Here is a 22,877-nt window from a genome sequence, read left to right as displayed (position 1 = left end):
ACATATATTGTTTTTAATTTGATTTTAGAAACGAAACTTGATATGAGCCAAAATTAATAAGACTCATCTTTATGGCGAAGCCAAAAAATTTTAGCCAAGAGGCGAGACACTTACCAGTCCTTAGCTTAGTGGGCGGGTGCTTGCGGTGCACTGACCTGGGTCTAGAATGAGCATTGCATGTTGTTGGACCCAGGCAGGGGTGCACAACGAGTCGAGCTCGACTCGTTTTAGCTGGACTCGTAAGCGAGTTCAAGCTGCTTCATTAGTTAAACGAGTCGAGTTCGAGTTCACGAGCCGACTCGTTTAACTAATCGAGTCGAGTTCGAGTTCACTCAAGTGGACTCGTTAAAGCTCGACTCGGCTCGTCACTAAAATATCAGTTTTAAAAAAACCGGTTCGAGCCTTAATCGAGCTCACGTATTCGGGCCTTAATCGAGCTCACGTATTTGAGCCTTAGTCGAGCTCACGGTCGAGCTCGAGCTCAACAAGTATGGATGACTGTAAACGAGCTTATCGAGCTTAATCGAGTTGAGCTCGAGCTCGACAAGTGACTATCGAGTCGAGGTCGAGCCAGGATAGTCGAGCTATATTTGAGCTCGAGCCGAGTCGAACTCGTGTCTTACTTAGTCGAGCCAAGTTCGAGCTGACCGAGCTCGGGCTCGACTCGGCTCGTGTTCAGCCCTAGACCCAGGTCCATCGCTATTACAGCGGAAGATCTCATGGGTTAGCATGGTCAATGGCCCACACCAGTTACTTGGTAGCTCCGCTACTGCTCCTAAAAAGACTTTGTAAATGAATATCTATGCATTGTATTCTAGTGTTTCATTATGTTAGTGTTTTTGTTACCAAACAAACACCCCTAAGTCAATGTCTGTCCCATTATACCAACCCCCTATAAAAATTAAGCTAAACGACGCTATGTATCTGCTTGGTGCGTCACCTTGTCGGTTTCCTAATTTGAAACAAAATAATGCTCGGATTTGTTCATTCGCCGTCTAAGGAATCAACAATTCCTAAACGATTACTTAAAAAAAAAAACGAGATCTGATTTTTATTTATAATCATACGATACTAAAAAGGGTTCAAAGATTGCGTGTCCTCATATGTTGCCTTGGTTAAATTAGAGAGGGTAAGGTGTTATTTACGAGTTTATATATATGCACATATTTGTCATACGGATTGTGGAGCTTGGGTTGTCATTGTTGGAAACCGATCAAAGCAAACAGAACCGATGGGATGGAAACCAGACTTGGTGCTTTTACTTTGGGTACTAGCTTTCTTTATATATTAATATAATTTTATATGGTTATATTTTGCCGACGATGTCCGGCAAAACCAATTGTCCACAAATGCTACCATAAATTTATGTCGTGTTGAGGATACTAATTGGTGTAAATCTAATAATATCGGGGTTGATAGGTGGTCATTTACCCTTTTAAATTATTGAGGTGTCACTCTTTGTGCTGTAAAGCAAAATAAAGATTATTAACATGTAAATTAAAGCATGGTAGAAAAAGCAGATAGAGAAGCGGAAAGCAGGCAACTTTTGATGCAAAGAAGGGTAAAATTATAGTGAAAAAAAGTCGGACCTAGAGAGGTTTGATTTTTTTGCGTGGAAATTTTTCCCAAAATCAATGCAAAACACATGGTAAAGTTTCATGTGTTTGATGTTACACGAGAAAATAATACGAACAGGGAAAAATTTCTTTGATGCATAGTAATTTTTGTGTGCATCAAACGATGCCTAAGAAAATAAAATAAGAGTTTGGTTGGCATTGTGAACTGAACCGGATACCGGATCGGTTCAACTATGCTGGATCAGAGGTAGACTTGTCTACGCGGCAGCAAATTGGCGGGGACTTAATATTTAATGAATAACGCTGTTATTTTGTGAAGTGAATTAGAAACGGCGTCCTACGTGGCGGTAAAGCGCCAGATGTGGGACCCAATCACCTCTCGAATCCGAGTGACGTCGTCGTTCAAAATGCCGGAGGGCGAAGGCCGGCCGATCAATCCACCAGAGAGCCTACACCTCTCTCTCTCTCTCTCTCTCTCACGACTCTCTGTGTCGAAGCCATGGCTGCTGATGCACCGGAAGAGCCCGAGACTCTCACAGGTGACGCAGATGATGGTGGCGGCGACTCGACGTCGATGAGGCTCCGACGGAGGCGGGCGTCCGCTTCCGAATCGGAGGGCGCGGTGGAGGAGCGGAACATGAACGGAAGGGGGAACCGGGGCAGCTGCACGGCGGAAGAGAGTCATGCCGGCGAGCATGGACAGGACCTGTCCGGGATTGCGGAGAAGTTTGCGTTGCGGGCGGCGGCCCCGGCTCACCGGAGGATCAGGGAGAGCCCGCTCAGCTCTGACGCGATCTTCAAACAGGTATTCTTTTCAGGTTTTCTTCCCGGTTGGACAGCTCGGAGTTCGGTCCTTTATTTTTAATTTTGCCTCTTGGTTCTTTTTGTTTTTTTGTTTGTTTTTGTTTTGTTTTGGGTTCAGGACTGATTCTTGATGATTGCGAGATGCGAGGTTTTGGATTGTCTAAAGTCTGATTTATATTTTGTTGCTTGCGGTCTTGGAGGTTTCTTGAAATTTGTATGTCATGAACATAGGTCGTTTTGATTGTCTTTTTGTGAAGTTTTGAGATTCAGGACGTGGTACTTGTCTCTTTTTTGATGTTTTGTTTTGATATTTTTCTTTTCTGAGTTGGGCGGGTGGGGTGCGGCTTGGATCATCAGAAAATTCGGATGTTTCAGAGTGAAAAGAACATAGTTTCCAACTTATCGAGATATTTGAAATATTCGGTGGGTTAAATGCTTATATGCTGGTTTGATTGGTGTGGCATGCATGTTTGAGCACTCGAATGTCGGTGCGATCGCGAGTTTCTTTCTCGTGGGCTTGGATACATTGTGCATTTACAGAAACGTTTCTGGGGTCCTAGAAGTAACATTTCATCTACTGAATCAGTCAATTGCGTGAGTGTGATGGTTTTGTGCCATGCAGGGTGTTCGAAGTTCTAACCACACGAAAGAAGGAAAATATGTTTCATGTTGTTGAAACAGAGGATTAATGTCCTGCATCTCTCCTGTTTCACCCCTCTTCTTTCTGTCTTCCTTGTAAGTCAGGCGTACATGTTTAAGGCTTCTAAATAGAATTTTATTTTGGCAGAGTCATGCTGGGCTCTTTAACCTTTGCATCGTTGTTCTCGTTGCCGTGAACAGTAGGCTTATTATCGAAAACATAATGAAGGTAAGTCGGACGGTCTTTTTGGTGGATTGTTTTTCCTTTTGCTTGGTCGATTTGGATCCCAACCTTCGCACAAACAACTTCCAATGTTACTTTTACCGATTTGATCTTTAGATGTTTGTTTGCCCTTGAGATTTTGGTGAATGAACATCTTGGCTTCTATTTGCAGTATGGGTTGCTAATTAGTTCAGGTTTTTGGTTTGGTTCAACTTATCTTAGCGACTGGCCTCTTCTGATGTGCTGGTAATGATTTCTGAACCTCCTTTTCGTTTAAGTGTATTTGCTAATTTTATCTTTTCTTTTTCCATATGGCTAACTATATTTGTATTTGTTCAGTCTTACCTTGCCAGTTTTCTCTCTGTGTGCATTCCTGGTTGAAAAGCTGGTGCAACATAAATTCATTTCTGAACCAGTAAGTACAGGTGAATGGAACCTAGCCACATTGTATTTTGGAAGGATTGCAAAATTGGAAAATCCTACTGCTGATTGCATCCTGTATCTTCGACTACAATTTATGTAGCTTTTGGATCATTGCATGTAATGGTTTCTGTCTCAAGACTTGGGAAAAGATTACTGTATAATTTTGTGTTGATCCTTTGGGTTGAGGCTTCTGTGCAGTTTAAGTATTAGGTTCGATATGGGTAGTGGTAGTGCCATAGGTGTAAGACTAGTTATATGGAGTTATCTCCATTGACTATTTACGAAAAGAATCACTAATGAAAATGAATTTCAACTTATTAGAATAAAGTTAATTAGCAGCATTTATAGTTTAGTGGTTTTGATTGTATTATGGCTGAATTTTTTGTGCACTTCAGCTTTATGATGGTCTGATTATGTGATTTCTAAGTTTTTCTATTCTTAGTTTCTTGTCTAGTTGTGAAGCTAACACATAAAGTATCTCTGAGCTTCCAATGTTATTTTTTGCAGGTTGTTGTTCTGCTTCACATAGTGATTACAACATCTGTGATCATGTATCCAGTTTTTGTGATACTGAGGTTGGTCTATCTGCCTTTCGGAAAGATTTATTTTGCTTATTTTCCTGTTTCTGAGAATAATTGCAGAAATTGGTTGTACTTGTGTCCTGTAACTGTGGTTTGATTATGTTAAATTAGGCTTAAATATACATTTAAAAATTAAAAGATTAAACGATCATCTTGACCATTGTTTTTCTTGCCAGTATGTTGGTTTCGATGCAATCTCATACTTTTAAGAATCCTTTTTCATATTTATTTAGAGTATAAATAGTTATTTTCCATTCTATTATCATTTTATGCTTTAGCAGCAAATTTCGGTAGATCGTTCTGTACCTCTTTCATGAAAAATTATGGTTGGACATGTTTGATCCTCTGATCAATTCTCCTAGTTTGATGTCATTTTAGAATACAAGCTTACTTGAAGTTTGTACTTGGTGATGGTCATTCTTGTTGTTTTTTGTTGTCGTGCAAGCATGTTAGTTATTGGGTCCATCCCACTGTGGGCATAATATGGATTGTCAGATGTCTTGTGATGCTTTAGGATGCGGTAACACCAGCGTTGGGCACAATTGATCATGCTGTTAGATTTAGTAATTTCCTTTATTTATTGCATTGTTTATTTTAAAATTTTCCATCAATTACAGTTACTTTTACTTTTTTTTTCAAAATAGTTTTTGATTGATGTTTTTAATTTCATAGTAATTTGGAATTTTCTTTCAAGAGTTTTATCTAGATATAATGTTCATATTTTTACTATCTTATTGCTTTAAAGTGTAATCTGTGTGCCTATGCTATCTGCACAGGCATCCATGTACATAAAAGTGTGGGCAGTTGTTCTTCGTTGTACCATTTATGGTTCTTTTTGGACGAATTTGATCTCTGAGTTGTTCTATTCTATTCAGGTTTGATTCTGCTGTTCTCTCTGGCATTGCGTTGATGATGTGTGCTAGTATTATTTGGTTGAAGCTAGTGTCCTATGCACACACAAACTATGACATAAGGACTCTAACCAGGTTGAAGGAGAAGGTGACATGATTTCCTGCTTTTTAATATTATTATGGAAATGGAATGAGCTTGACTGAAATTTCAAGCATTTTTTTCTCTTATGTGTTTGTGCTGAATGAAATAGGACAGGAAAAGTGTATGTCAAATAACTGTACATAAGCACTGGTTTATGCCTCTTGTCTTAACCTCAATATGTTTCCTTTCCTGCTACTGACACATTTCCTTTTAGTTGCATCAGATACACCTTTATATATTCATGTACTTTGAAGGCTATATCGTTAACCCACGATGGTAATGGTTGTATCCCATGCCCAATGATGTGCATATACTTTGTGCTGCGTACTCACTTGCATCGATGTAACATTTTATCCCTTCAGTGAATGAGAGTGTCTGTGCATTCTGATCTCTAAGGTGCTGGGAGGCAACTGATGATGGTTGCTGCCTTCTTTGTTTCCCCTTTTGGAAGGACTGTTAATTTGTGTATACCATCCACACTTCCACAGAATCTTGTGCACGTTTTTATGGGAAAAATAGCAATAAGCAACATATATATATATATATATATATATATATATATATATATATATATATATATATATATATATATATCTTCCTAGCCCTCAAGCACCACCAGTCCTATTTTTTTCCATTGTCCAACCATAGGGATGAATGCAAAATGTTAAAAATCTATCGGACTCATACAGAAAAAATGCATATCGTATGTATATAAAGTAGATTCTAAAAGCTTTTAAAACTAATGTTTTAGATTTCTCAGGTCATAAAATCCAATTTAGACATCGGAATTTCAAGTTGTTTTTTCCATTCTCATATTATCATATCTTTTGGATTAATATATGCAATTAGATTTTTGAAGAACATATTAAAACACTGGGAAGCAAACATAGCAGACATATCTGAGGGTGGCACAGTCTAAGGATATAGGTAGCTGATAACACAAAATTCAGAATTTCAGACTGTTATGGGTGCACGTTAGAACATCTCTTTTACATGGAGGGAATATTCCCCCCACTATTCAGGGGATTGGCAAACATTCCATAGAAAAATAGGATTCTGTAATAAGGATAATCACTTTGTCTTTCTGTCGACCTGAGAATCATGTAAAAATCCTCAGGTCTCCACATATTGTTAAGGGAAATAATGTTGGAGGAAAGAATGAAGGTAATACATCATTAATGTAATTGTCCAACTTTAGTATAGAGTCGTGACAAAGCGTCTTTGCAATGTCAAATAACTCATTTGACAAAAATTGGACTTGACGTGGGAGGATTTTTCTAGGCTATTTAGTAGAAAAATTAGAAACAAGCTCCCTTGTTTCTGGAACAAAATTTTGGTTAGGCACATGGCTTGAGATATTCGGTCCATAGTTCTTCAGGGGCTATCTTCTAGGAATGATCCCTGTTCTTTATTTGTCGTACCAAACCTTCTGTTGAGGAATTAGGCTAATCAGTTGCAAGTTTTTTTATTTTTTATTTTTTAAAATAGACACTCTTAACTTCAGGAATACGTTGATTAGTTGATGGAAATTTGAATAGCATGGCAAAACTTCATTTTGTTCCATTCAGTTAAGCATATTTTATTTCTGGGCTGCAGTTTCACCAATCCTTCTTCTGGTCCTTATCTTATACCTTTTCCACTTTCTTATGGTGTTTTATGTCAGAACACCCTTTTTATGAATTGCTAAATGAGAACTCAAAAGTGGCCTTGTTGAAACTCTTTCTTTGCTACAAAAAAATGGTAAACAATAGGAAGTTGTAACTTGTAATCTACTGTACAACTACTTTGCTATGTTTTATTAAAGCTGTGAGACTATAGGTTTTTTATCTGACAGTTGTTTTCTGCTTTCCTTTTTTGTTTACAGGGCGAAGGATCTTCTTTCCTGTCAAAGCTGGAATCTCCATATCATGTCAACCTAGGAAGTTTGATATATTTCATGGTAGCACCAACATTATGTTATCAGGTACGTTGTTCTTACGTAGTTATCTTATTTTGTTCTGAAGGGCTTGGACTTTGAAGATTAATTGTTTGTAATCGATCGCAGGGCCTTAAAGGTTTCCCTTAGGGTGTTAGTTTAAGATCATTTGTCTATTTGTCTGTGAACATCTTTTGAAGAAAATTTTGTCCTTCAAATAACTTGATTTGTCATGTTCAAAAGTGTAATTCCCATATAGTGGTGACCCATTGATCACGTTTGGGTCAATTAATCTGTCAAAGACAGGACATAGGTTTGTTCTATCTAGAAGCTGCTCCTATATTTAGAACAATTTATTCATCCATACCTAGGGAAGATTTTTTAGGATATCTCCACTGCTTTCTTTCCATCACTAATGCTGTTCTCTAGGTTTCGGAACTTTTATCAGAAATTAGCTTGTATTTCATAAGCTCACTAAGAAGGACTCATCTTTCTATAGCTTAGCTATCCTCGTACTGCATTCATTCGGAAGGGATGGGTACTTCGTCAACTTATTAAATTGGTTATTTTTACTGGTGTGATGGGCTTTATCATCGAACAGGTAAGCTGTTGCTCTTTTTTTTTTAGCCTCTCCATTGATTTCCTATTATTATTGCTAAATTTTGCAAACCATTTTCCAATAAATTAATTTTGCTTGTCCACTTTTGCAGTACATGAATCCCATTGTTAAGAACTCTCAGCATCCTTTGAAAGGGAATTTTTTGAATGCACTGGAAAGGGTCTTGAAGCTGTCCGTGCCAACTTTGTATGTTTGGCTATGCATGTTTTATTGTTTTTTCCACCTATGGTATGTATAAGCCTCCTAACTGATTGTTGATTTCTTTCCTTTACTGTTGCTCAACTTGAAAATGGTTGTAGTTAGTCAGTAACTAGTTTGAAATATTAGCGTACCTTGTCTTGTTGATATCTACGACAGAGCCACCAAACACTGTCAAGAACATGTTTGGTTATTGTGCCAAATTAATACTGATGCTTCCTTCTTTTTGGGTAATTTATGAGTGTTTATGTTGATTCTTTATGGGGAATTCTAATGTATTAGAAATTTAGATTATTCGATATCGATCATTTACCTGTTCTCCTTCTTCATTTTTTGTGGGCTATCTGGACAGGCTCAATGTCATCATGGTCTCAGGAAGTGAGGGGCACGTCTTCTTTTGTGTTTATTACTTGTTCATAACTTATAGGCAAATGCACAGTGCAGCTATAATGAAGGAATATAAAAAAGCGTTTCAGGGAAAAACCTCTTTATTGGAACAGCCTACACCTCTGGTCCTTGTGAACCATTACTCATTTTCTCTGATGTTCTGGTACATTTTATTCTGGTAAAGTGCTTCTTAGCATAATGAGGTCTTCTACTTCGTCATCACTCTCGGTGTTCTCGGGGAAGAAGAAAAAAAACAAGGGCATGAAATGTCCATCAATGCTATCTTGTTCAAGTATTTTAATCATACCAATTGTTATTCTTTAAGGATGATAATAAAGCTGTTCTAGGCAAATAAGTAACCCTTGTAGTTTATGAGTAGAATTTATACAGAAAAACCATTTCATTGTTTGTGGTGAGCTTGAGCTCAATTATTCAATTTCTTCCCAGTTCACTTTGGCAGTTAAGTTAGTTCAATGAGCTTTTTAGGTGCATAAGTTTGGCCTGAGGTATTGTCTAATGAAAGAAGAGTATATGTATTATGTATCTATATAGAAGACGACTTGGAAACTTTTATTTGCTGATAATAAAAAAACAATGCTCAAGCATCAAATTTGAGGTTGGAGTCTGAGCGCCATTACTATGATGGAGTCTGAGATTCAGTAGCCTATTTCTTACCCCAAAATGAAGGTGTGAGCTTATGGACATTTTCCTCTATTTTGCTTACCAAGAAACTTGAGAAATAATTGATTTATATTTTATGTGTAACAATTAATGACTTGGACAAGCCAAATTGTTAAAAGGGGCATGTGAAGACAATAAAGTTGGACATGATTGTAGTCTGAGCCAAAGTTATCACTATGGAAGTGGAAGCAAAAAATCGGTATGGGAATTGGAAGTACGAACGAAGGTAGCTTAAAGAAAATTAGGAAGTGGGAAGCCGCGTACAAGATAGAAGCAAGCCAAGAATGAAGGCCAGAGCAGATTATGAAGCAACAAAAAATGAATCATGAAATGGAGAAGGAAGCAACTCAAAAATGAAAAGGGGATCAAAAGAAAATTCCTTGAAGTTACTTGTATAAGGGAACTAAAATTTGACTTGGACACAGTTGCGTTGCGTGCCTGTGAATCTATGTTGCATGGACACGGTGAACCCCAAACAATTAGACACTTGGACTATATATATACAGGGGCGGAGGGAGGGGGGGGGGGTGGGGGCTGCCTAGGCCGTGGCCCCACCTCAGCCAACTGAAAAAAAAAAATTACATTAAAAAATTTGAAAATTTTTAGTTGTCTAATGTATTTTTGCATTCTGATTTTGTTTGGCCTTACCCGGATAAGTTCGTTGGACCGTTTGGCCCGCCCCTAAAAAAAATCTTAGCACCGCTCCTATATATATATATATATATATAAAATTTACAAAGAAGAAAATAGTAAATTCTGCAAGCAAAAATGAATCATGCTAATTTGAAACATATAAGGTGCATATATGATTCTTGATGACCTGCTAAATTACACAAAAGAAAGGAACAGGGCCTAGACAAAGAGCACTGTTGCAACAGTGTTCGTTGTTTGTTTGTCTTACTTTTAAATTTTTAATACAGTGGAACAATAGAATAATAAAAAATAATACAACAAATGTTAAAAAAGCCGCATCTCTAAGCTTGATGAGAGGCTTTTCAGTTTTCAACAAGACAATAAAAACCGTGAGGTTCCGCGAGAGACAAAGGTAGAGAAAGGGGAGAGAGAGAAGGGCACTGCATAGAGGGAAAGAAAGAGGCCCAAAAAAAAGGAGTCGATGATGGAAGACTGGAAGAAGGAGAGGGGATGGATGTTAGAGAAGACCAGAAGAATAAGAAAAGAGGCAAAAGCAACTCGTCAATTAAATAAGCATTTGACAAATGACAATTTGTTCATTTCAGTTTTACAGCATGCCTGATTCTCCGACTGGTGAATTTCCAGCAAATTTTGCTTCTGGCTATGTGCTGCTGGAAACCGGCTGGTGGCTGATGCTGGAACCCTTGGATGGAGTGTCGAAGGCCAGCCATTGAATGGAGTTAGGGTTTTACAAAATGCTGAGGTGTTGGGCAACGTGTCGGTGTATTAAGAAGTGTCAGACACTTCTCAGATGATAAGTGTCTATTTTTAGAAACGTGTTGAAAAAGGCTTTGTGTGTCCATTTTTTAGACACTTTGCATTTTGGAAACAGCGTGTCCAAGGCATGTCTAAGCAACATAGCTGTGAATACTGAATACTACTTAATACTATACATATAACCAATGTGTAATAGGAAAAGAGGCTCCCTTTATAAGGAATCACACTTCCTATTTCATGGGAACTGACCTTGCTTGTTGAAATGACCGTTTAGAAGCATTGCATTTCTCACTCCCAAAGCATTTTTCCTGGGAAGCATTGCCCCATGGCTCTTTCGATAACCCTGATTTGGCTTTGTCTATGCTGTGTTAGCTTCAAATTATTTAAAGTAGTTGCCTAGATGTGAAGATCTGCATAGATCATGCTTCCATGTTCTTCTGTTGGGATATGTATTGCTTCCATCATTCCATGAAATTACATATACCTACTTACTGCATGCTTTTTCAAACTTTATGTTCATTTTCTCTTGTTCTCAGTTTTCCCTTTCTGTTCTGCTATATGTTGTCATGAACACACATTATGTGACTCTTTGACCGTTAGTGTCGTTCTAAGCGTTGGCATGTCAATACTGTTATTTGGAACTATTTGAAGGTTAAATATACTTGCGGAGCTTCTGCGTTTTGGTGATCGTGAATTCTACAAAGATTGGTGGAATGCTAAGACTGTGGAAGAGGTAGGTGCTTGATTGTTTTTGTGCTTAATCTTAGTTATGATACTTTGATGCTTATGTAGCTGGTTTAGTTGAAGCTTTTTCTTACATAAGTTCTTTTTTGGTGTTCTTTGATCTGCTGCTGTGGTCAGTATTGGAGAATGTGGAATATGGTACGCTTCCTCCATTTTCAATGTCAAGCTTGCAAGTGATGTACATTACTATCAGTGTTCTAAGAAATACTTTAATGTGTACCTTAAATTGCATTCTTTCAATGGAATAAGCATATTTGATGATTCCTTTCTTTTGTTCTTTTGCCCTTTTATTTGTCATAATCTTTCCTGTTACTTTCTTGAAGCTATGTCACATAGGTACAGATATGGGTTTGGGTACAAGTATCAGGAAGCGGGTACGGTTACGGGTATGATAATTTTAGCAAATATTGGTACGGGGGTATGACAAACAAAAGAGTGTGTGTGTTATTAAATAACACATTATTAAGACAAATTTTAATAGTTTCTACATATAATGTCATAAAACATAAATAAACTAACAAAAATATGGTTAAAATGTAAGGAGAAAATAAAAAAAAATGGTTTGGATCAGTTCCGACCTGGAACTGATCCAAACGTACCACTGCCGTACCGCCATACCAGTACCGGTGTATCCCACGTGCCACTGTGACATAGTCTTGAAGTTGAGATCTTTCTATATGTTCATGTTAATCTTTGTGGAAGAACGTGTAAGGAAAAAGCTTCAAGGATGGATCTTTATACTGATACCTCTCATGCATTCAGTTGCCACTTTGTGTGTATAGGTTAAAGTTTTGCATCTTAAGAGCATGAACATATTGTTAGCGGCTATGATTTTTGACTGCCTGGAAAATGTCTTATGCTGATCTTTTGGGCTAAAATGTGGAGGCCAACATTGGGTCAGGGATATCCTAGTAATTTTCGAAGGTGTTCAAGTCTTACAGTTTGTTGTCATTCCTTTTCTTATTTCTAGATGGTCCTTGTACTCGAAATTTTCTTCTTCATAGTTCCTGCATTTTTAACGTTTTGAATTCTACTCCAGTGTTCTTTTGGTGAATAGCTACTGAGGATGGTTTAACTATCATTGCTGCCATTTGTTTCCTCACGTATTGGCAAAAAATTGTCATTTTTTTTTCTAAGATTGGCATCTTTTTTATCTTCAACTTTAATGTTTTCCATCACATTGTGTTTCTTTCATCTTCACCTTCTTCTCCTTGAATATGTGAAGATGTGCAATTGAGCTGTCACAGTCAGTTACCTGATATTGAGATATGTTTTGTATGTGGCTATGCATGTAGAGTTCATATTTTTTAGTGTTACCGTGCTATACAGTCTAAAATATGGAGCTTATTTTGATGATTTTCCGAAGGCCACTTACTGGAAAAATGACTATTTTTCAGCCAGTTCATAAATGGATGATCCGCCACATTTACTTTCCTTGTCTGCGGAATGGATTACCAAAGGTATAACGCCATATTTGACTTGTGTTCAAGCTTGGATCAATTAAATTTATTACCTTGCTGGACTGTCGTTTAATTTTGAACAACCCTACAATCTTTTGGAGTTGGATTGCGATAATTCTTTTCTTAAGTTTAATTGGAAAAATCTTATATGATTGTGTTAAAAAAAGCACTTACATATTTGAGCTCAACATTATAATTCAAATGCTTGCATTTTAGTAAGTGAGGAATATAGTGGCAGCAAGTTATGTACATTTTCACTATGAGTTTTTTGTGTCCTTGCTTGTTTTTTTTAGTTCAAACTTCAAACTCTGTACTTCAGTACATTCTGAGAGAGATTTATGTCAAATAGTCTGACAAAAATTCTCTCTTCTTCTCTTTATGCACACATGCGAGAGTGTGCTATTCTTCCCTCTCTCAATAAATCACAAACTTGGTGTGCTTCACAGCTCCAAGGAAAGAGTAATAATTGGATCTTCCAAGCTTGAAAGACAGCAACACAAAGAGTAATAATTGGATCTTCCAAGCTCTGATACCATGTAAATCAGGCCTGATCTTGAGAATACAAATGCTTCAAGAGATACACTCTTGAAGATCCCAACAACTTCAATAGGTAATACACAACCAAGCCTCAAACTTGAGGAGAAGATACCAAATCTATTAATCTCAAGAGAAGAATACACAAGAGAGGCCTAAAAGCCTTAACCAAACAAGGGACAACAGTCCCATATATATAGTACAATGAAAGGGAGAGAAGAAGGAGGAGTTGGCTGTTGGGCCAGCTCCAACGGCTAGAAATCTAGCCGTTGGAAGCTGGTCCAACAGCTAGTTCCCTTTTACAAAAAGGAAAAGGTAAAAATAGAAAAAGAAAAGAAATAAAAAATACATAAAAAAGAAAAGGAAGCAAATAAAATAAAATACATAACACCTATGCATACATAGATATTCATATATACAAATCATATATGAAACATATGTATACTTACATAATGTCTAATATTTAAATTCTAACACTTATCTGAAGGATGTTTTTTCTTAATGAATGCTCCCCATTTACCTGTTAATGTGCTGCCATTCATCTGAAAGATCGGGAAGCATGCCTGTAATTGATGGACAATTTTGGATCAAGTTACCAACCAAGTCTAAAGGAAGCACTTGAAGTCCAGTTTCTTGGAATTTATATGTTTATGGAACCAAGTTTTTGTTCCATGTTTGAAGGAACTATTGTTCATGCTTATGTAGCTCCTGTGTAGGAAATTCTGGCAATAGGGTAGCTGTGATACAAACTTCGGAACCTGCTGTGAAGTATTTAGAGGAATTCTGGCAATAGAGTAACTGTGACAAAAATTCAGGCTCTTGTGATTTTGAGCCCTCATCTATTTGAAATTTATATTACTGAATGTCGATAGTATTTAAAGGGATTTTTGGTGAATGTGCGTAGAATGAGATAATTCTTAGGCTTCCAAGCATAATGGCTCTCTAAGTTATCTCTGTTTACTGCATGTGTATGACAATCAGTACAACCTTGTTTAGTTTGCATGTCAGAACAACTAGACTGAATATGGTTCTGGCTGTTTGTCCTTCTATAGATTTTTATAGTTGTGATTAACTGTTTTACTTCCCATTACATTGACTAGTGCGTTATCAAGAATGCTATTTTTGAAGCTGTGGTTATTTCTCCTGTTGCTACAGGGAGTTGCAATTATGATTGCTTTCCTTCTTTCAGCACTATTTCATGAGGTATGCTAAGTTTCCCGCTGACTTTGGTTTTCTTACAGTTCTCTTTGCTCTTCCAGTGTTTCTATTCAATTAACCTATTGAAGGCTAGTCCTTATCATGGAAGATGGAAAAAGGGAAAAATAGATAGAATATTTGTAACACAAAATTGTTACTACACGTGAACTTATTAGGTCATGGATTGACCTCAATGGTGCTGTATTCTGGCATGTAATGACTGCTGAACTTTATGGCCTTCTTAAGTGCTATGTGCCATTTCTATTATCGGAAAGGTATTGAGAAGCCTAACACAACCAAAACAGCCTACAGAAATCACAAATTTCAAAGAAACAATTAGTGAAAACTCCTATTTGCTTGATCTCCATGTAGAATAAGCAAGCTAGTGTACACAATCTAATTACTAGATGGTCTAGGCATTATATAATCTTAACAGGTAGCTCTATCTCCTTGAGCAAGGATTCTGATAGAAAGAGGTTATAGTAAATCTTGTATATTTTCTAAAATAGAAAAGGCTCTTGTGCAGCCATTCTAGCGTTCAATGTGTCATGGCAGGATTGTTGAAATGCTGAACTGCTGCTATCACCCTACCTTACCCTAGGGCCTAGACTCGTACTTATAAACTCTTATTTTCTATGGTATTTTGTAATTTTGAGCTATACTCTTCAACAGTCCAAACTAAGAGGCGTCACGGAGTTGGGTTTACCTGATCCGAGTTGACTACATGGACTGATTGTAAAGGACTTATAGAAAAGGCTGGGTCTCAGAATGATACTTGTTTAGGTAAAGGTTGAATCTGTGTTATATACTGTGGAGTCGTAGACCTAAACCTGGTTTCAACTTTGACCTGATCCATTTTGAACGAATCAAAATAAGTATCTTATTGTCATAGGAACTAATCCAGACATAATTCGTTATACATTCAAGCCTGTGTATGCCTGGCATATCTCGCACCCAAACTTGTTTATATTCAATCCATTATGTAGATAAACCTAGTTATGAACAGCCCAGCTTGCCTTACAACTAACCCACTTCAAAATTGATCTACAAATCCTTTTTTGAATAAATCCTATTATATAGTTCAAATCCCATGCTTAAATGCCTTTAACTGTCTAATAGTTATAGCTACTAATTCAAAAATTGTTGCATAGTATGTTTTCCATGCACCCGACTCTTTTAGCCTATTTGTTCTTCACCCAAAACTTTAGATCAATAAAGACGGGTTGTGACTACCCCATATGTGTTTAATCCTTTGGCCAATAGGTGACTACAATTTTAACCCTTAACCAACCAAAAAACAATAAAATATATCAACTGTCATGTATGTTTTTGAGTCTTTATCCATTACTGATCTGGATCAGTCACCTACATAGTTTCTAAGCTATGTCACCTGGGTGCTTCTAAATGCCTACGCACCCATGTGGCACTTGTGTCGACACTGGTGCTGGTGCTTCTTTGACGCAGCACATTCGGTTTGGCCAGCTGAACTGGGTCAAAACTGACCATTTTAAATGTGCACATAACTAGATTATTTTTAATGCAAAATTTATATATAAATATAAATAAATAAGGCTATTAAACAGTTAAATAACTGTGTAACAAATGATATACACACACATGTGTATACACCCTCGCCGCACCCGCATCTAATTTTTTTTGAAAAATTGCCGCACCCGCATCTCGCACTTTGGTGACATAGTTTCTAAGTTTTCTGCTTTAACTGAAAGTGACCTATGCTTTAAAACCTGTAGGGGTCTTCACTCTTCAGTTTCAACCTTAGCATATCCTACCTAAAACTGACTCTTGACCAACCTATAACTGATTGAATTGGATCTTCTTTGGGTCTAATCATTTGACCCGACGCATTTGGCACCTGGACCATTTAGCTCATCCAGACCTAAAAATTTTATGCCCAAGTTTGACCCTGGTCTCACTTTTAATTGTGTTGGGTACAGGTCTTGCTTTTCGATCCAATACAAAGGTAGGCCTGACAAGATCCAACTGAATCAACCCCTCTCAATCCAGTAGAATTCTGGCATGGAGTACCAAAATTTTCTTAAAATTGTAGTTGAAGAAAAAGGTAGTAGATGTTACTGTGACCCTTGTAAATCTAAGAATAGATTGGAGGAATTCTGCTTCCTACTAGTGATATGAAATATAGAAATAAAAAATTATTTACTGAGGTCTCTGCTGCTCCTATTTTTCCTACTGATATCTTTAGAAAATGATCTAATAATTTGTCATTATGAATTGTTTTCCTTCACGAACATGTTCCTCAGATTTTGTCCTGCTTGGTGAAAATTCTAGTCTAGTAGAACTCTTGTTCTTGATTTTCTTTTCTTCAATGTTAACTATTTTATTCCATTTTTGTGACTTTTTGATAAATGTTGTTTTCTTTTGTGTAGTTATGCGTTGGCATCCCTTGCCGTATCTTCACAATGTGGGCCTTTATTGGCATTATGTTTCAGGTAGACATCTGCTAAAATTGAAATTCTCCATGTACTTCTGTACTGCAGATTTCTTTTTCATTTTATCAATTTTTTGAAGAAGCCATGTGGAATGAGAGCTTGGTTTGGTGTAATTGTTCTTTTATTTCTTCTGAAGGCTTTAAAATATGGAGTTACTTCCTGGTGTTCTCACTGTCTGCATTCTGTGCTGCTAATCTTTGCTACAGGGGTCTGTTAGACATAGCAAATTACATGCAAAAACAACAAATAAATCCAAACACATTTAGCATAATCTTTATCATTTCAAAGCCAAGGATTAATCACAAACAAATGAATTTTGCGAGAGCAGTGCAAACATGAAAAAATGTTATGTCTAAAAAGGATTGAACGGCTCATGCATATATATATATATATATATATATATAATAGATGAGAATGGGTCCTAGACTATGCATGGGGGATACATACTGGCTAGTTTAAGCGGCAATTAGGTACTACTGATTATTAGCTGCCCAAAACTTGACAGCAATAGGGTTAAATATTAATGAAGAGAAAAAATGATTCGTTTACGTACTAGTGAAACAATAGCTATATTAGAGAGGGAGAGTACACATATATGCATGCATGTGTGTATACATTGTAGACACATGTATTTTATATGCCAGCAAACTGAGTGCTTTGTGCAAAGCCCTAATGCAAACAGTTAGACCCTGGTGTTCCTTGCTCTTTATATTAATATGCTTGATGAGAAAGCAAAGTAGTTTTACTATTTAATTATTTTGTGTTGGAACTTGGAGCCTGTGATCTCGAAAAAGAAAAACTTACCAATTACCATTTATTTTTTGTGTTACTGTTGGAAGAGACACTCCATTAGGCCTTTATCTGTGTTTCAGCCCATCAGTCAGAGGAAGTTCTTTACTACTAGGGTGAATTGTATTAGCCAGTATCACTAATATTTTAAAAATATTAACACTCCTCTAGGTCTTTATCTGAGTTTCAGCCCATCAATCAGAGGACGTTCTTTACTACTGGCTTGAATTATATTAACCCATGTCGCTAGTATTTTTGATATTACAATTATATCTCCATTTTTTGGCCTGCTGAAAGGATGGGCAGATTAGGCAGAACGTCGTGGTATTTAAGAAAATTGTCCAGAAACATTATTATCCAAATTCCAATGTTCCCTTATTTACCAGTATTCTCAAAGAATTTTTAAAGTACATGATTTCTAAAGCTGAGTAAGTTTATAAGTTCCACGTCATTCTCTCTGATTTGTGATGAATTCTTAGTATTATGGTACCATCAGTATGTGGATTATTATTGTTCATTTCATGTATGCATGATTTCTCATATTTAGTTTTATTTATTAACATAAAGTTCGATATTAGGCTAATATGTCTGCCTTACCACCTGAAAATCTGATGTTATGCATGCTTCTACTCGTCTCATTTATTTTATGATCTCATTCTATGGTCTAAGCATCCTCTTTGCAAAGCAAGGTTACTCATGTCACCTATTTTCCAGGTTCCTTTGGTGATTATTACCAGTTATCTTCAACACAAGTTTCAAAATAACATGGTAAGATCATGGTCGCTGGCCCTGGTTGACCTTTATATTCCTCACCAATTCTTGGATTAGCATTTAGAAGTTTAAGGACTGTCATTTAAGGAGATTGTTAAGAATGAGTTTATAATTTAATTCAATTTTTCTTCATGATCTAATTTAATGAGTACAAATCTGGGTCATCATGCATAAGTGGATCTCTTTCCTCAGAAGTTGCAGCCATGATGGACAGGTGGAATTTTTTTCCTAGAAATTGCAGCCAAGTAATGCTTCAGAAACGCTTTTGGGATTAATAAGTAATGAATTTTGTGAATACAATACTTATCAAATGCGTATGAGTTGGTGATATAATGAAGAGTGTAATATGAATTGGCTGCGGTGGAAGGTGAAATAAATGTTACTTCATATTTCATGACACTCTGCCGGCCTTGTCGAGTCAGTTGAGTTGTGATGTTGGAAAATCCAATGAATAGGGATGTTAACAAATCCAATTTATTCCTAGACATAGGCATATCTATTACTGGATATGCAAAATTTTTGTTCGCAGATAATAATAGCTTTAAAAGATTCTCATGAAAATAAGCAGTTCCTAGCCCTGCAAGATTTTGGCTTGTCAAGGTGGAAGAAGGGAAATTTGGATTGGTTCTTTGTCTTCTGTTTTGACCACAGGATGGAGACTATCTTCACACCCATGGCTGTCTTTGTTATGAGTGAGATGTGTTAAATAGATGCTTTATTCAGTTCAAACTCGACATATGTTGTTGAGGCGTCACCTATGCACACACCTAGTCGCTACTTCACCTGCATCACCTAAGTCCAAGCACTTAGGCAATGCAAGTGATATTGCGCCTAGGTGCAATCCTACCATGGACTAGGTGCAAATAGTCAAGCCTGCACTTAGTCCATAGAAGTCCAAGAGTCTCACAGCGAGGCTCTCAAAGACTATTTAATAAGATTTAAATTGGTGCTGGAGGTTGTTGCGGTGCACTTTTTTAGGTTGTGACTGTTTAAAAATAATATACTGTTTATATATTATATGGTAGACTTTTTAACGTAAATAAGGTTTATATAGATTCTGTTTCATTATAACTTCTGTAACTCTATAGCTCATTTGATTTGTCTATAATCTATATTGACTGATAATTTTAATGCAATACTGTTTATATAGATTCTGTTTCATTATATAGTCTGTAACTCTGTAAGTTTTAACTCATTTGATTACAGTGTGTTTATTTGTCTATTTACAGTATGTTTGTAACCCATTAAACTCAGTTCATAATTTTCAGCTTTCCTATGAAATAGACATGCCATTTTATGATATTAAACATTTTAATTTGGTAATGGAAAACTTTCTAAAATCTTGGACGTGGGAACTCTGATCTCTGTTTTTGTTAAAATTTGATTTACGTTTTCAGGCTTTCAGGCTCAGCTAATGTCGTCATAACTTATGATTCTTGATTATTTTCTTTATATGCAGTTACAAATAAACTGTTTATACTTCATATTGACTGGAGTATAATCTGTATATAGCTTTTTAGGTTCAATTTATTCTACTTTTAGGTGGTAGGTTTGTTTTACAGCCTTCCTTTTATGTTTGAACTCATTTTGAACTCATTTTATACATTTTCATGAAACCTTGAGATGTTTATACATTATCTTTTTACCTTGAGATGGCAGTGGCTGTTTTATCTGAACTGGATGTGGTACATGTCTAGTACATCATCTACTGAATGTTTACAATTTGTCATCTTAGTGTTTCTATATCAGCTGTTCTTCAAATCAGGTCTTTTCAATTTATCTGCTTCTTATGTCAGGGTTTGCCCTGACCTACCTATGTGATTGTACTTTCTTGTGTGTTGCACTGGATGCTACTTTTCCTTGTCATAGTCATATGTAACACGGGCATCATCCTCTTCTTTTCGTATACCAGGTGGGGAATATGATCTTCTGGTGCTTTTTTAGCATACTTGGACAACCAATGTGCGTTCTACTTTATTACCATGATCTGATGAACCAGAAAGAGCGAACAAAGTAATTCAAATGTTGGAAAGGCTTAAAGGTGTTTTGAAACCTGAAATTCTCTCTGCAAAGTGGATGGAAGGGGCACAGCGCTGAACTGGTTCCTGCATTGCTGGCTACCATTCGTAGGCATTGAGGTGGCATGCTCCTACTGTGTCAACCATTTGAGTGTTACAGTGTGATACAGATAAATTTTTGCACGATTCAGTAGCAAAAGAAATCATCATACACCAGGTGAGATTCTGCTTAGAAAAGCTACATCAAAGGCACTGCATGTTGTTACATCACATGCTGATGTTTCCTGTCACTTTTTTTGTTTGGTGGTGGTTGCTTTGCACAACTACATCCTGTAGATATATCTCTCTTGCACATGTTTATAAAGGTTAACTCTTGCATACATATGCGCTACTGTCTCCATGAGACCAGCTTTTAAATGTAGTGGACTGCACCACATTGAGATGCATATTTACCATGCTGTCTCTTCTCTGTCCTTGTAAAACCCCTTTGATCCTGCTGATTTTAGATGGTTCAGTTTTCTAGAAGGTTCTGAATTAGTTTCCTTCTGCTTCTAGGCACTTTGTAACTAAACCATGTATGTCTAATATCTGGAAATTTTGGTGGGTGTGCTCATTGAGTATCCTTCGCCTAAGGTATTTGAAATACGTTGATGGGTGTTTGAAATGGGTTTCATCAACGAGTCGACTGCATGACATTGCTCATCTACACAAGTCAATTCCAGATAAAATACATATTTGTTTCAATAGATCCGTTTTTGATTGGAAAAGGTGAACTTCCATTTAATGGGAACAAAGAATGGGTTCTAGCAGTTCTAAATCTTTAAGTTGTTCTTTTGAAACTGCCAACTGGAGGCCTACTGTGGCCATCTTAAAATGCTAAAACTTGAAATGCATGTCTCATGTCTTTTTCCCCTTCTTATTTGTGAATTGAGGTTGATCCTTGAACGGGAAGGCTGACTGGGATAGGGAGACACAACTTTCTTTCCATTATATGCCTTTTTTTAACTGCCCACTTGCCACCCAAACAGGGTTTTAAACTCAAACTGAGTAATGAACAGTTGTGAAATTGGAAGGTAAATCTGACCGGCCAAGGCGTTAATTGAGTGAATTCGACGATTTTGTGACCTCATTTGAATAGGTTGTGAATGCAAAGGATCTTGCCGTGTTCGTATAAAAAATGAAATACGTTAAAGCCAACAAGTTTAAGACATTATGAAAAAATGAAAATTTAACATGTATGACGTGAACTCTTTTACACGGCTTCACAAAATAAACTTCCTACACCGATTTGATTCGACGACGGGAACTAGCAAATGCAATAACTTCTGTGGTATTTTGTCATCCAAGGCGAAGCACTCGGTTTATTCTTGAAGTTAGCCCACAAAGATTAAACGACGGACCTGCATCAAATTCTTATTCAGTTGGTCTGCAAGCAATTGCACTTAAAGCTGGGCATCGGCCCGGCCCGCAAGCAATTGCACTTAAAGCTGGGCATCGGCCCGGCCCGACCTGTTAAAAATGAAAAAATCAAAGCCCGGCATTCAAAATGGGTTGGCCCGAGGCCCGGCTCGTTAAAAATGAAAAAATCAAAGCCCGACATTCAAAACGGGCTGGCCGAGGCTCGGCCCGTTTTTAAACGGGCCGGGCCCATGTAATATCGGGCCTCGGGCTTTGGTTTATGCCCGAGGCCCGGCCCGGCCCGATTATTAACGGGTCGGGCGGACTGGGCCGGGCTTTGAGGCGGGTTGCTACTTGTTAACCTCTAGCTCACTCAAAAAATGAGCACGAACGTAAACCATGTGCACTTAATAGAATAACAAAAACAAGAACAACACCAACCAGTAGAAAGTAGTCCTCTGGAGGAACACTCGATACAACCGACGATGAAGCAAGTAGAACAGCTGTGCGATGGTGGCGACCGACGGGAGGACCGGAGGAGGCAGCCAAGGGGCGACGGCTAATGAGGAAGACTAGAGGAGGCAGTCTCGAGCTCGCGGCGATGAAATTTCTTAATGAAACGAAAAGAGGAAAAGAAAACCTAACCTATAACCCTAAGTTCCTAATTCTCTAAGTTCATTTTTTTTAAAGAAAGAAAAAAAAATTGAGAAAAATTAAATAGAATGGAAAGGAAACGATACAATTTATAATAATACCTTCAATAGTCAAAAGATTGGGAGGTAGGCAGAGAAAAAAAACGTGGAGGGGTATTGTAGGCAGTCAACACTTTTGCACTTACTCCGTTTCCTTTCCCTCCCAATCCGTCCGATTTGAGAGGGATTGGATTTACACTATACAATCCATTCCTTTCATTTCCTTTTCCTCCCCTCCCATCCAAACAGATTTTCTTTCTTTTCCTCCTTTCTAATTAGTCAACCAAACACAGGAAAAATTGCTCAATCCCTTCCTTTCCTTTCAACCAAACAGACCTTAGGCAAAATAATTAGGG

At 37.3% G+C, this 22,877-nt stretch overlaps 1 protein-coding gene across 1 annotated transcript; it reads left to right on the top strand.

Moving 5' to 3' along the window:
- The first annotated feature begins 1,993 nt into the window (after positions 1-1,993).
- On the top strand, positions 1,994-21,102 carry LOC116260096 (diacylglycerol O-acyltransferase 1-2). The gene is made up of 16 exons (XM_031638193.2): positions 1,994-2,382; positions 3,169-3,249; positions 3,416-3,489; positions 3,583-3,658; positions 4,174-4,241; positions 5,123-5,246; positions 7,105-7,203; positions 7,655-7,756; positions 7,866-8,002; positions 11,102-11,183; positions 11,312-11,332; positions 12,592-12,654; positions 14,344-14,391; positions 16,791-16,853; positions 18,357-18,410; positions 20,326-21,102. The coding sequence occupies exons 1-16, from the start codon at positions 2,077-2,079 to the stop codon at positions 20,428-20,430; spliced, it is 1,503 nt and encodes a 500-aa protein (XP_031494053.1). The 5' UTR covers positions 1,994-2,076; the 3' UTR covers positions 20,431-21,102.
- The last annotated feature ends 1,775 nt before the right edge of the window (positions 21,103-22,877 follow it).

This window comes from Nymphaea colorata, chromosome 1, assembly GCF_008831285.2.
Source record: "Nymphaea colorata isolate Beijing-Zhang1983 chromosome 1, ASM883128v2, whole genome shotgun sequence".
Classification (NCBI taxonomy): Eukaryota; Viridiplantae; Streptophyta; class Magnoliopsida; order Nymphaeales; family Nymphaeaceae; genus Nymphaea; species Nymphaea colorata.
The sequence above is the reverse complement of the archived record's forward strand: the minus strand, read 5'-3'. Positions and strand labels throughout refer to the sequence as shown.

Bases quoted from the DNA above. Each gene is read 5' to 3' on its own strand.
- LOC116260096 (XM_031638193.2), top strand. From the start codon at position 2,077: ATGGCTGCTGATGCACCGGAAGAGCCCGAGACTCTCACAGGTGACGCA. The intron at 3,250-3,415 runs GTAAGTCGGACG...TTCTATTTGCAG, and splicing joins TTATCGAAAACATAATGAAG to TATGGGTTGCTAATTAGTTC. The intron at 8,003-11,101 runs GTATGTATAAGC...AACTATTTGAAG, and splicing joins TATTGTTTTTTCCACCTATG to GTTAAATATACTTGCGGAGC.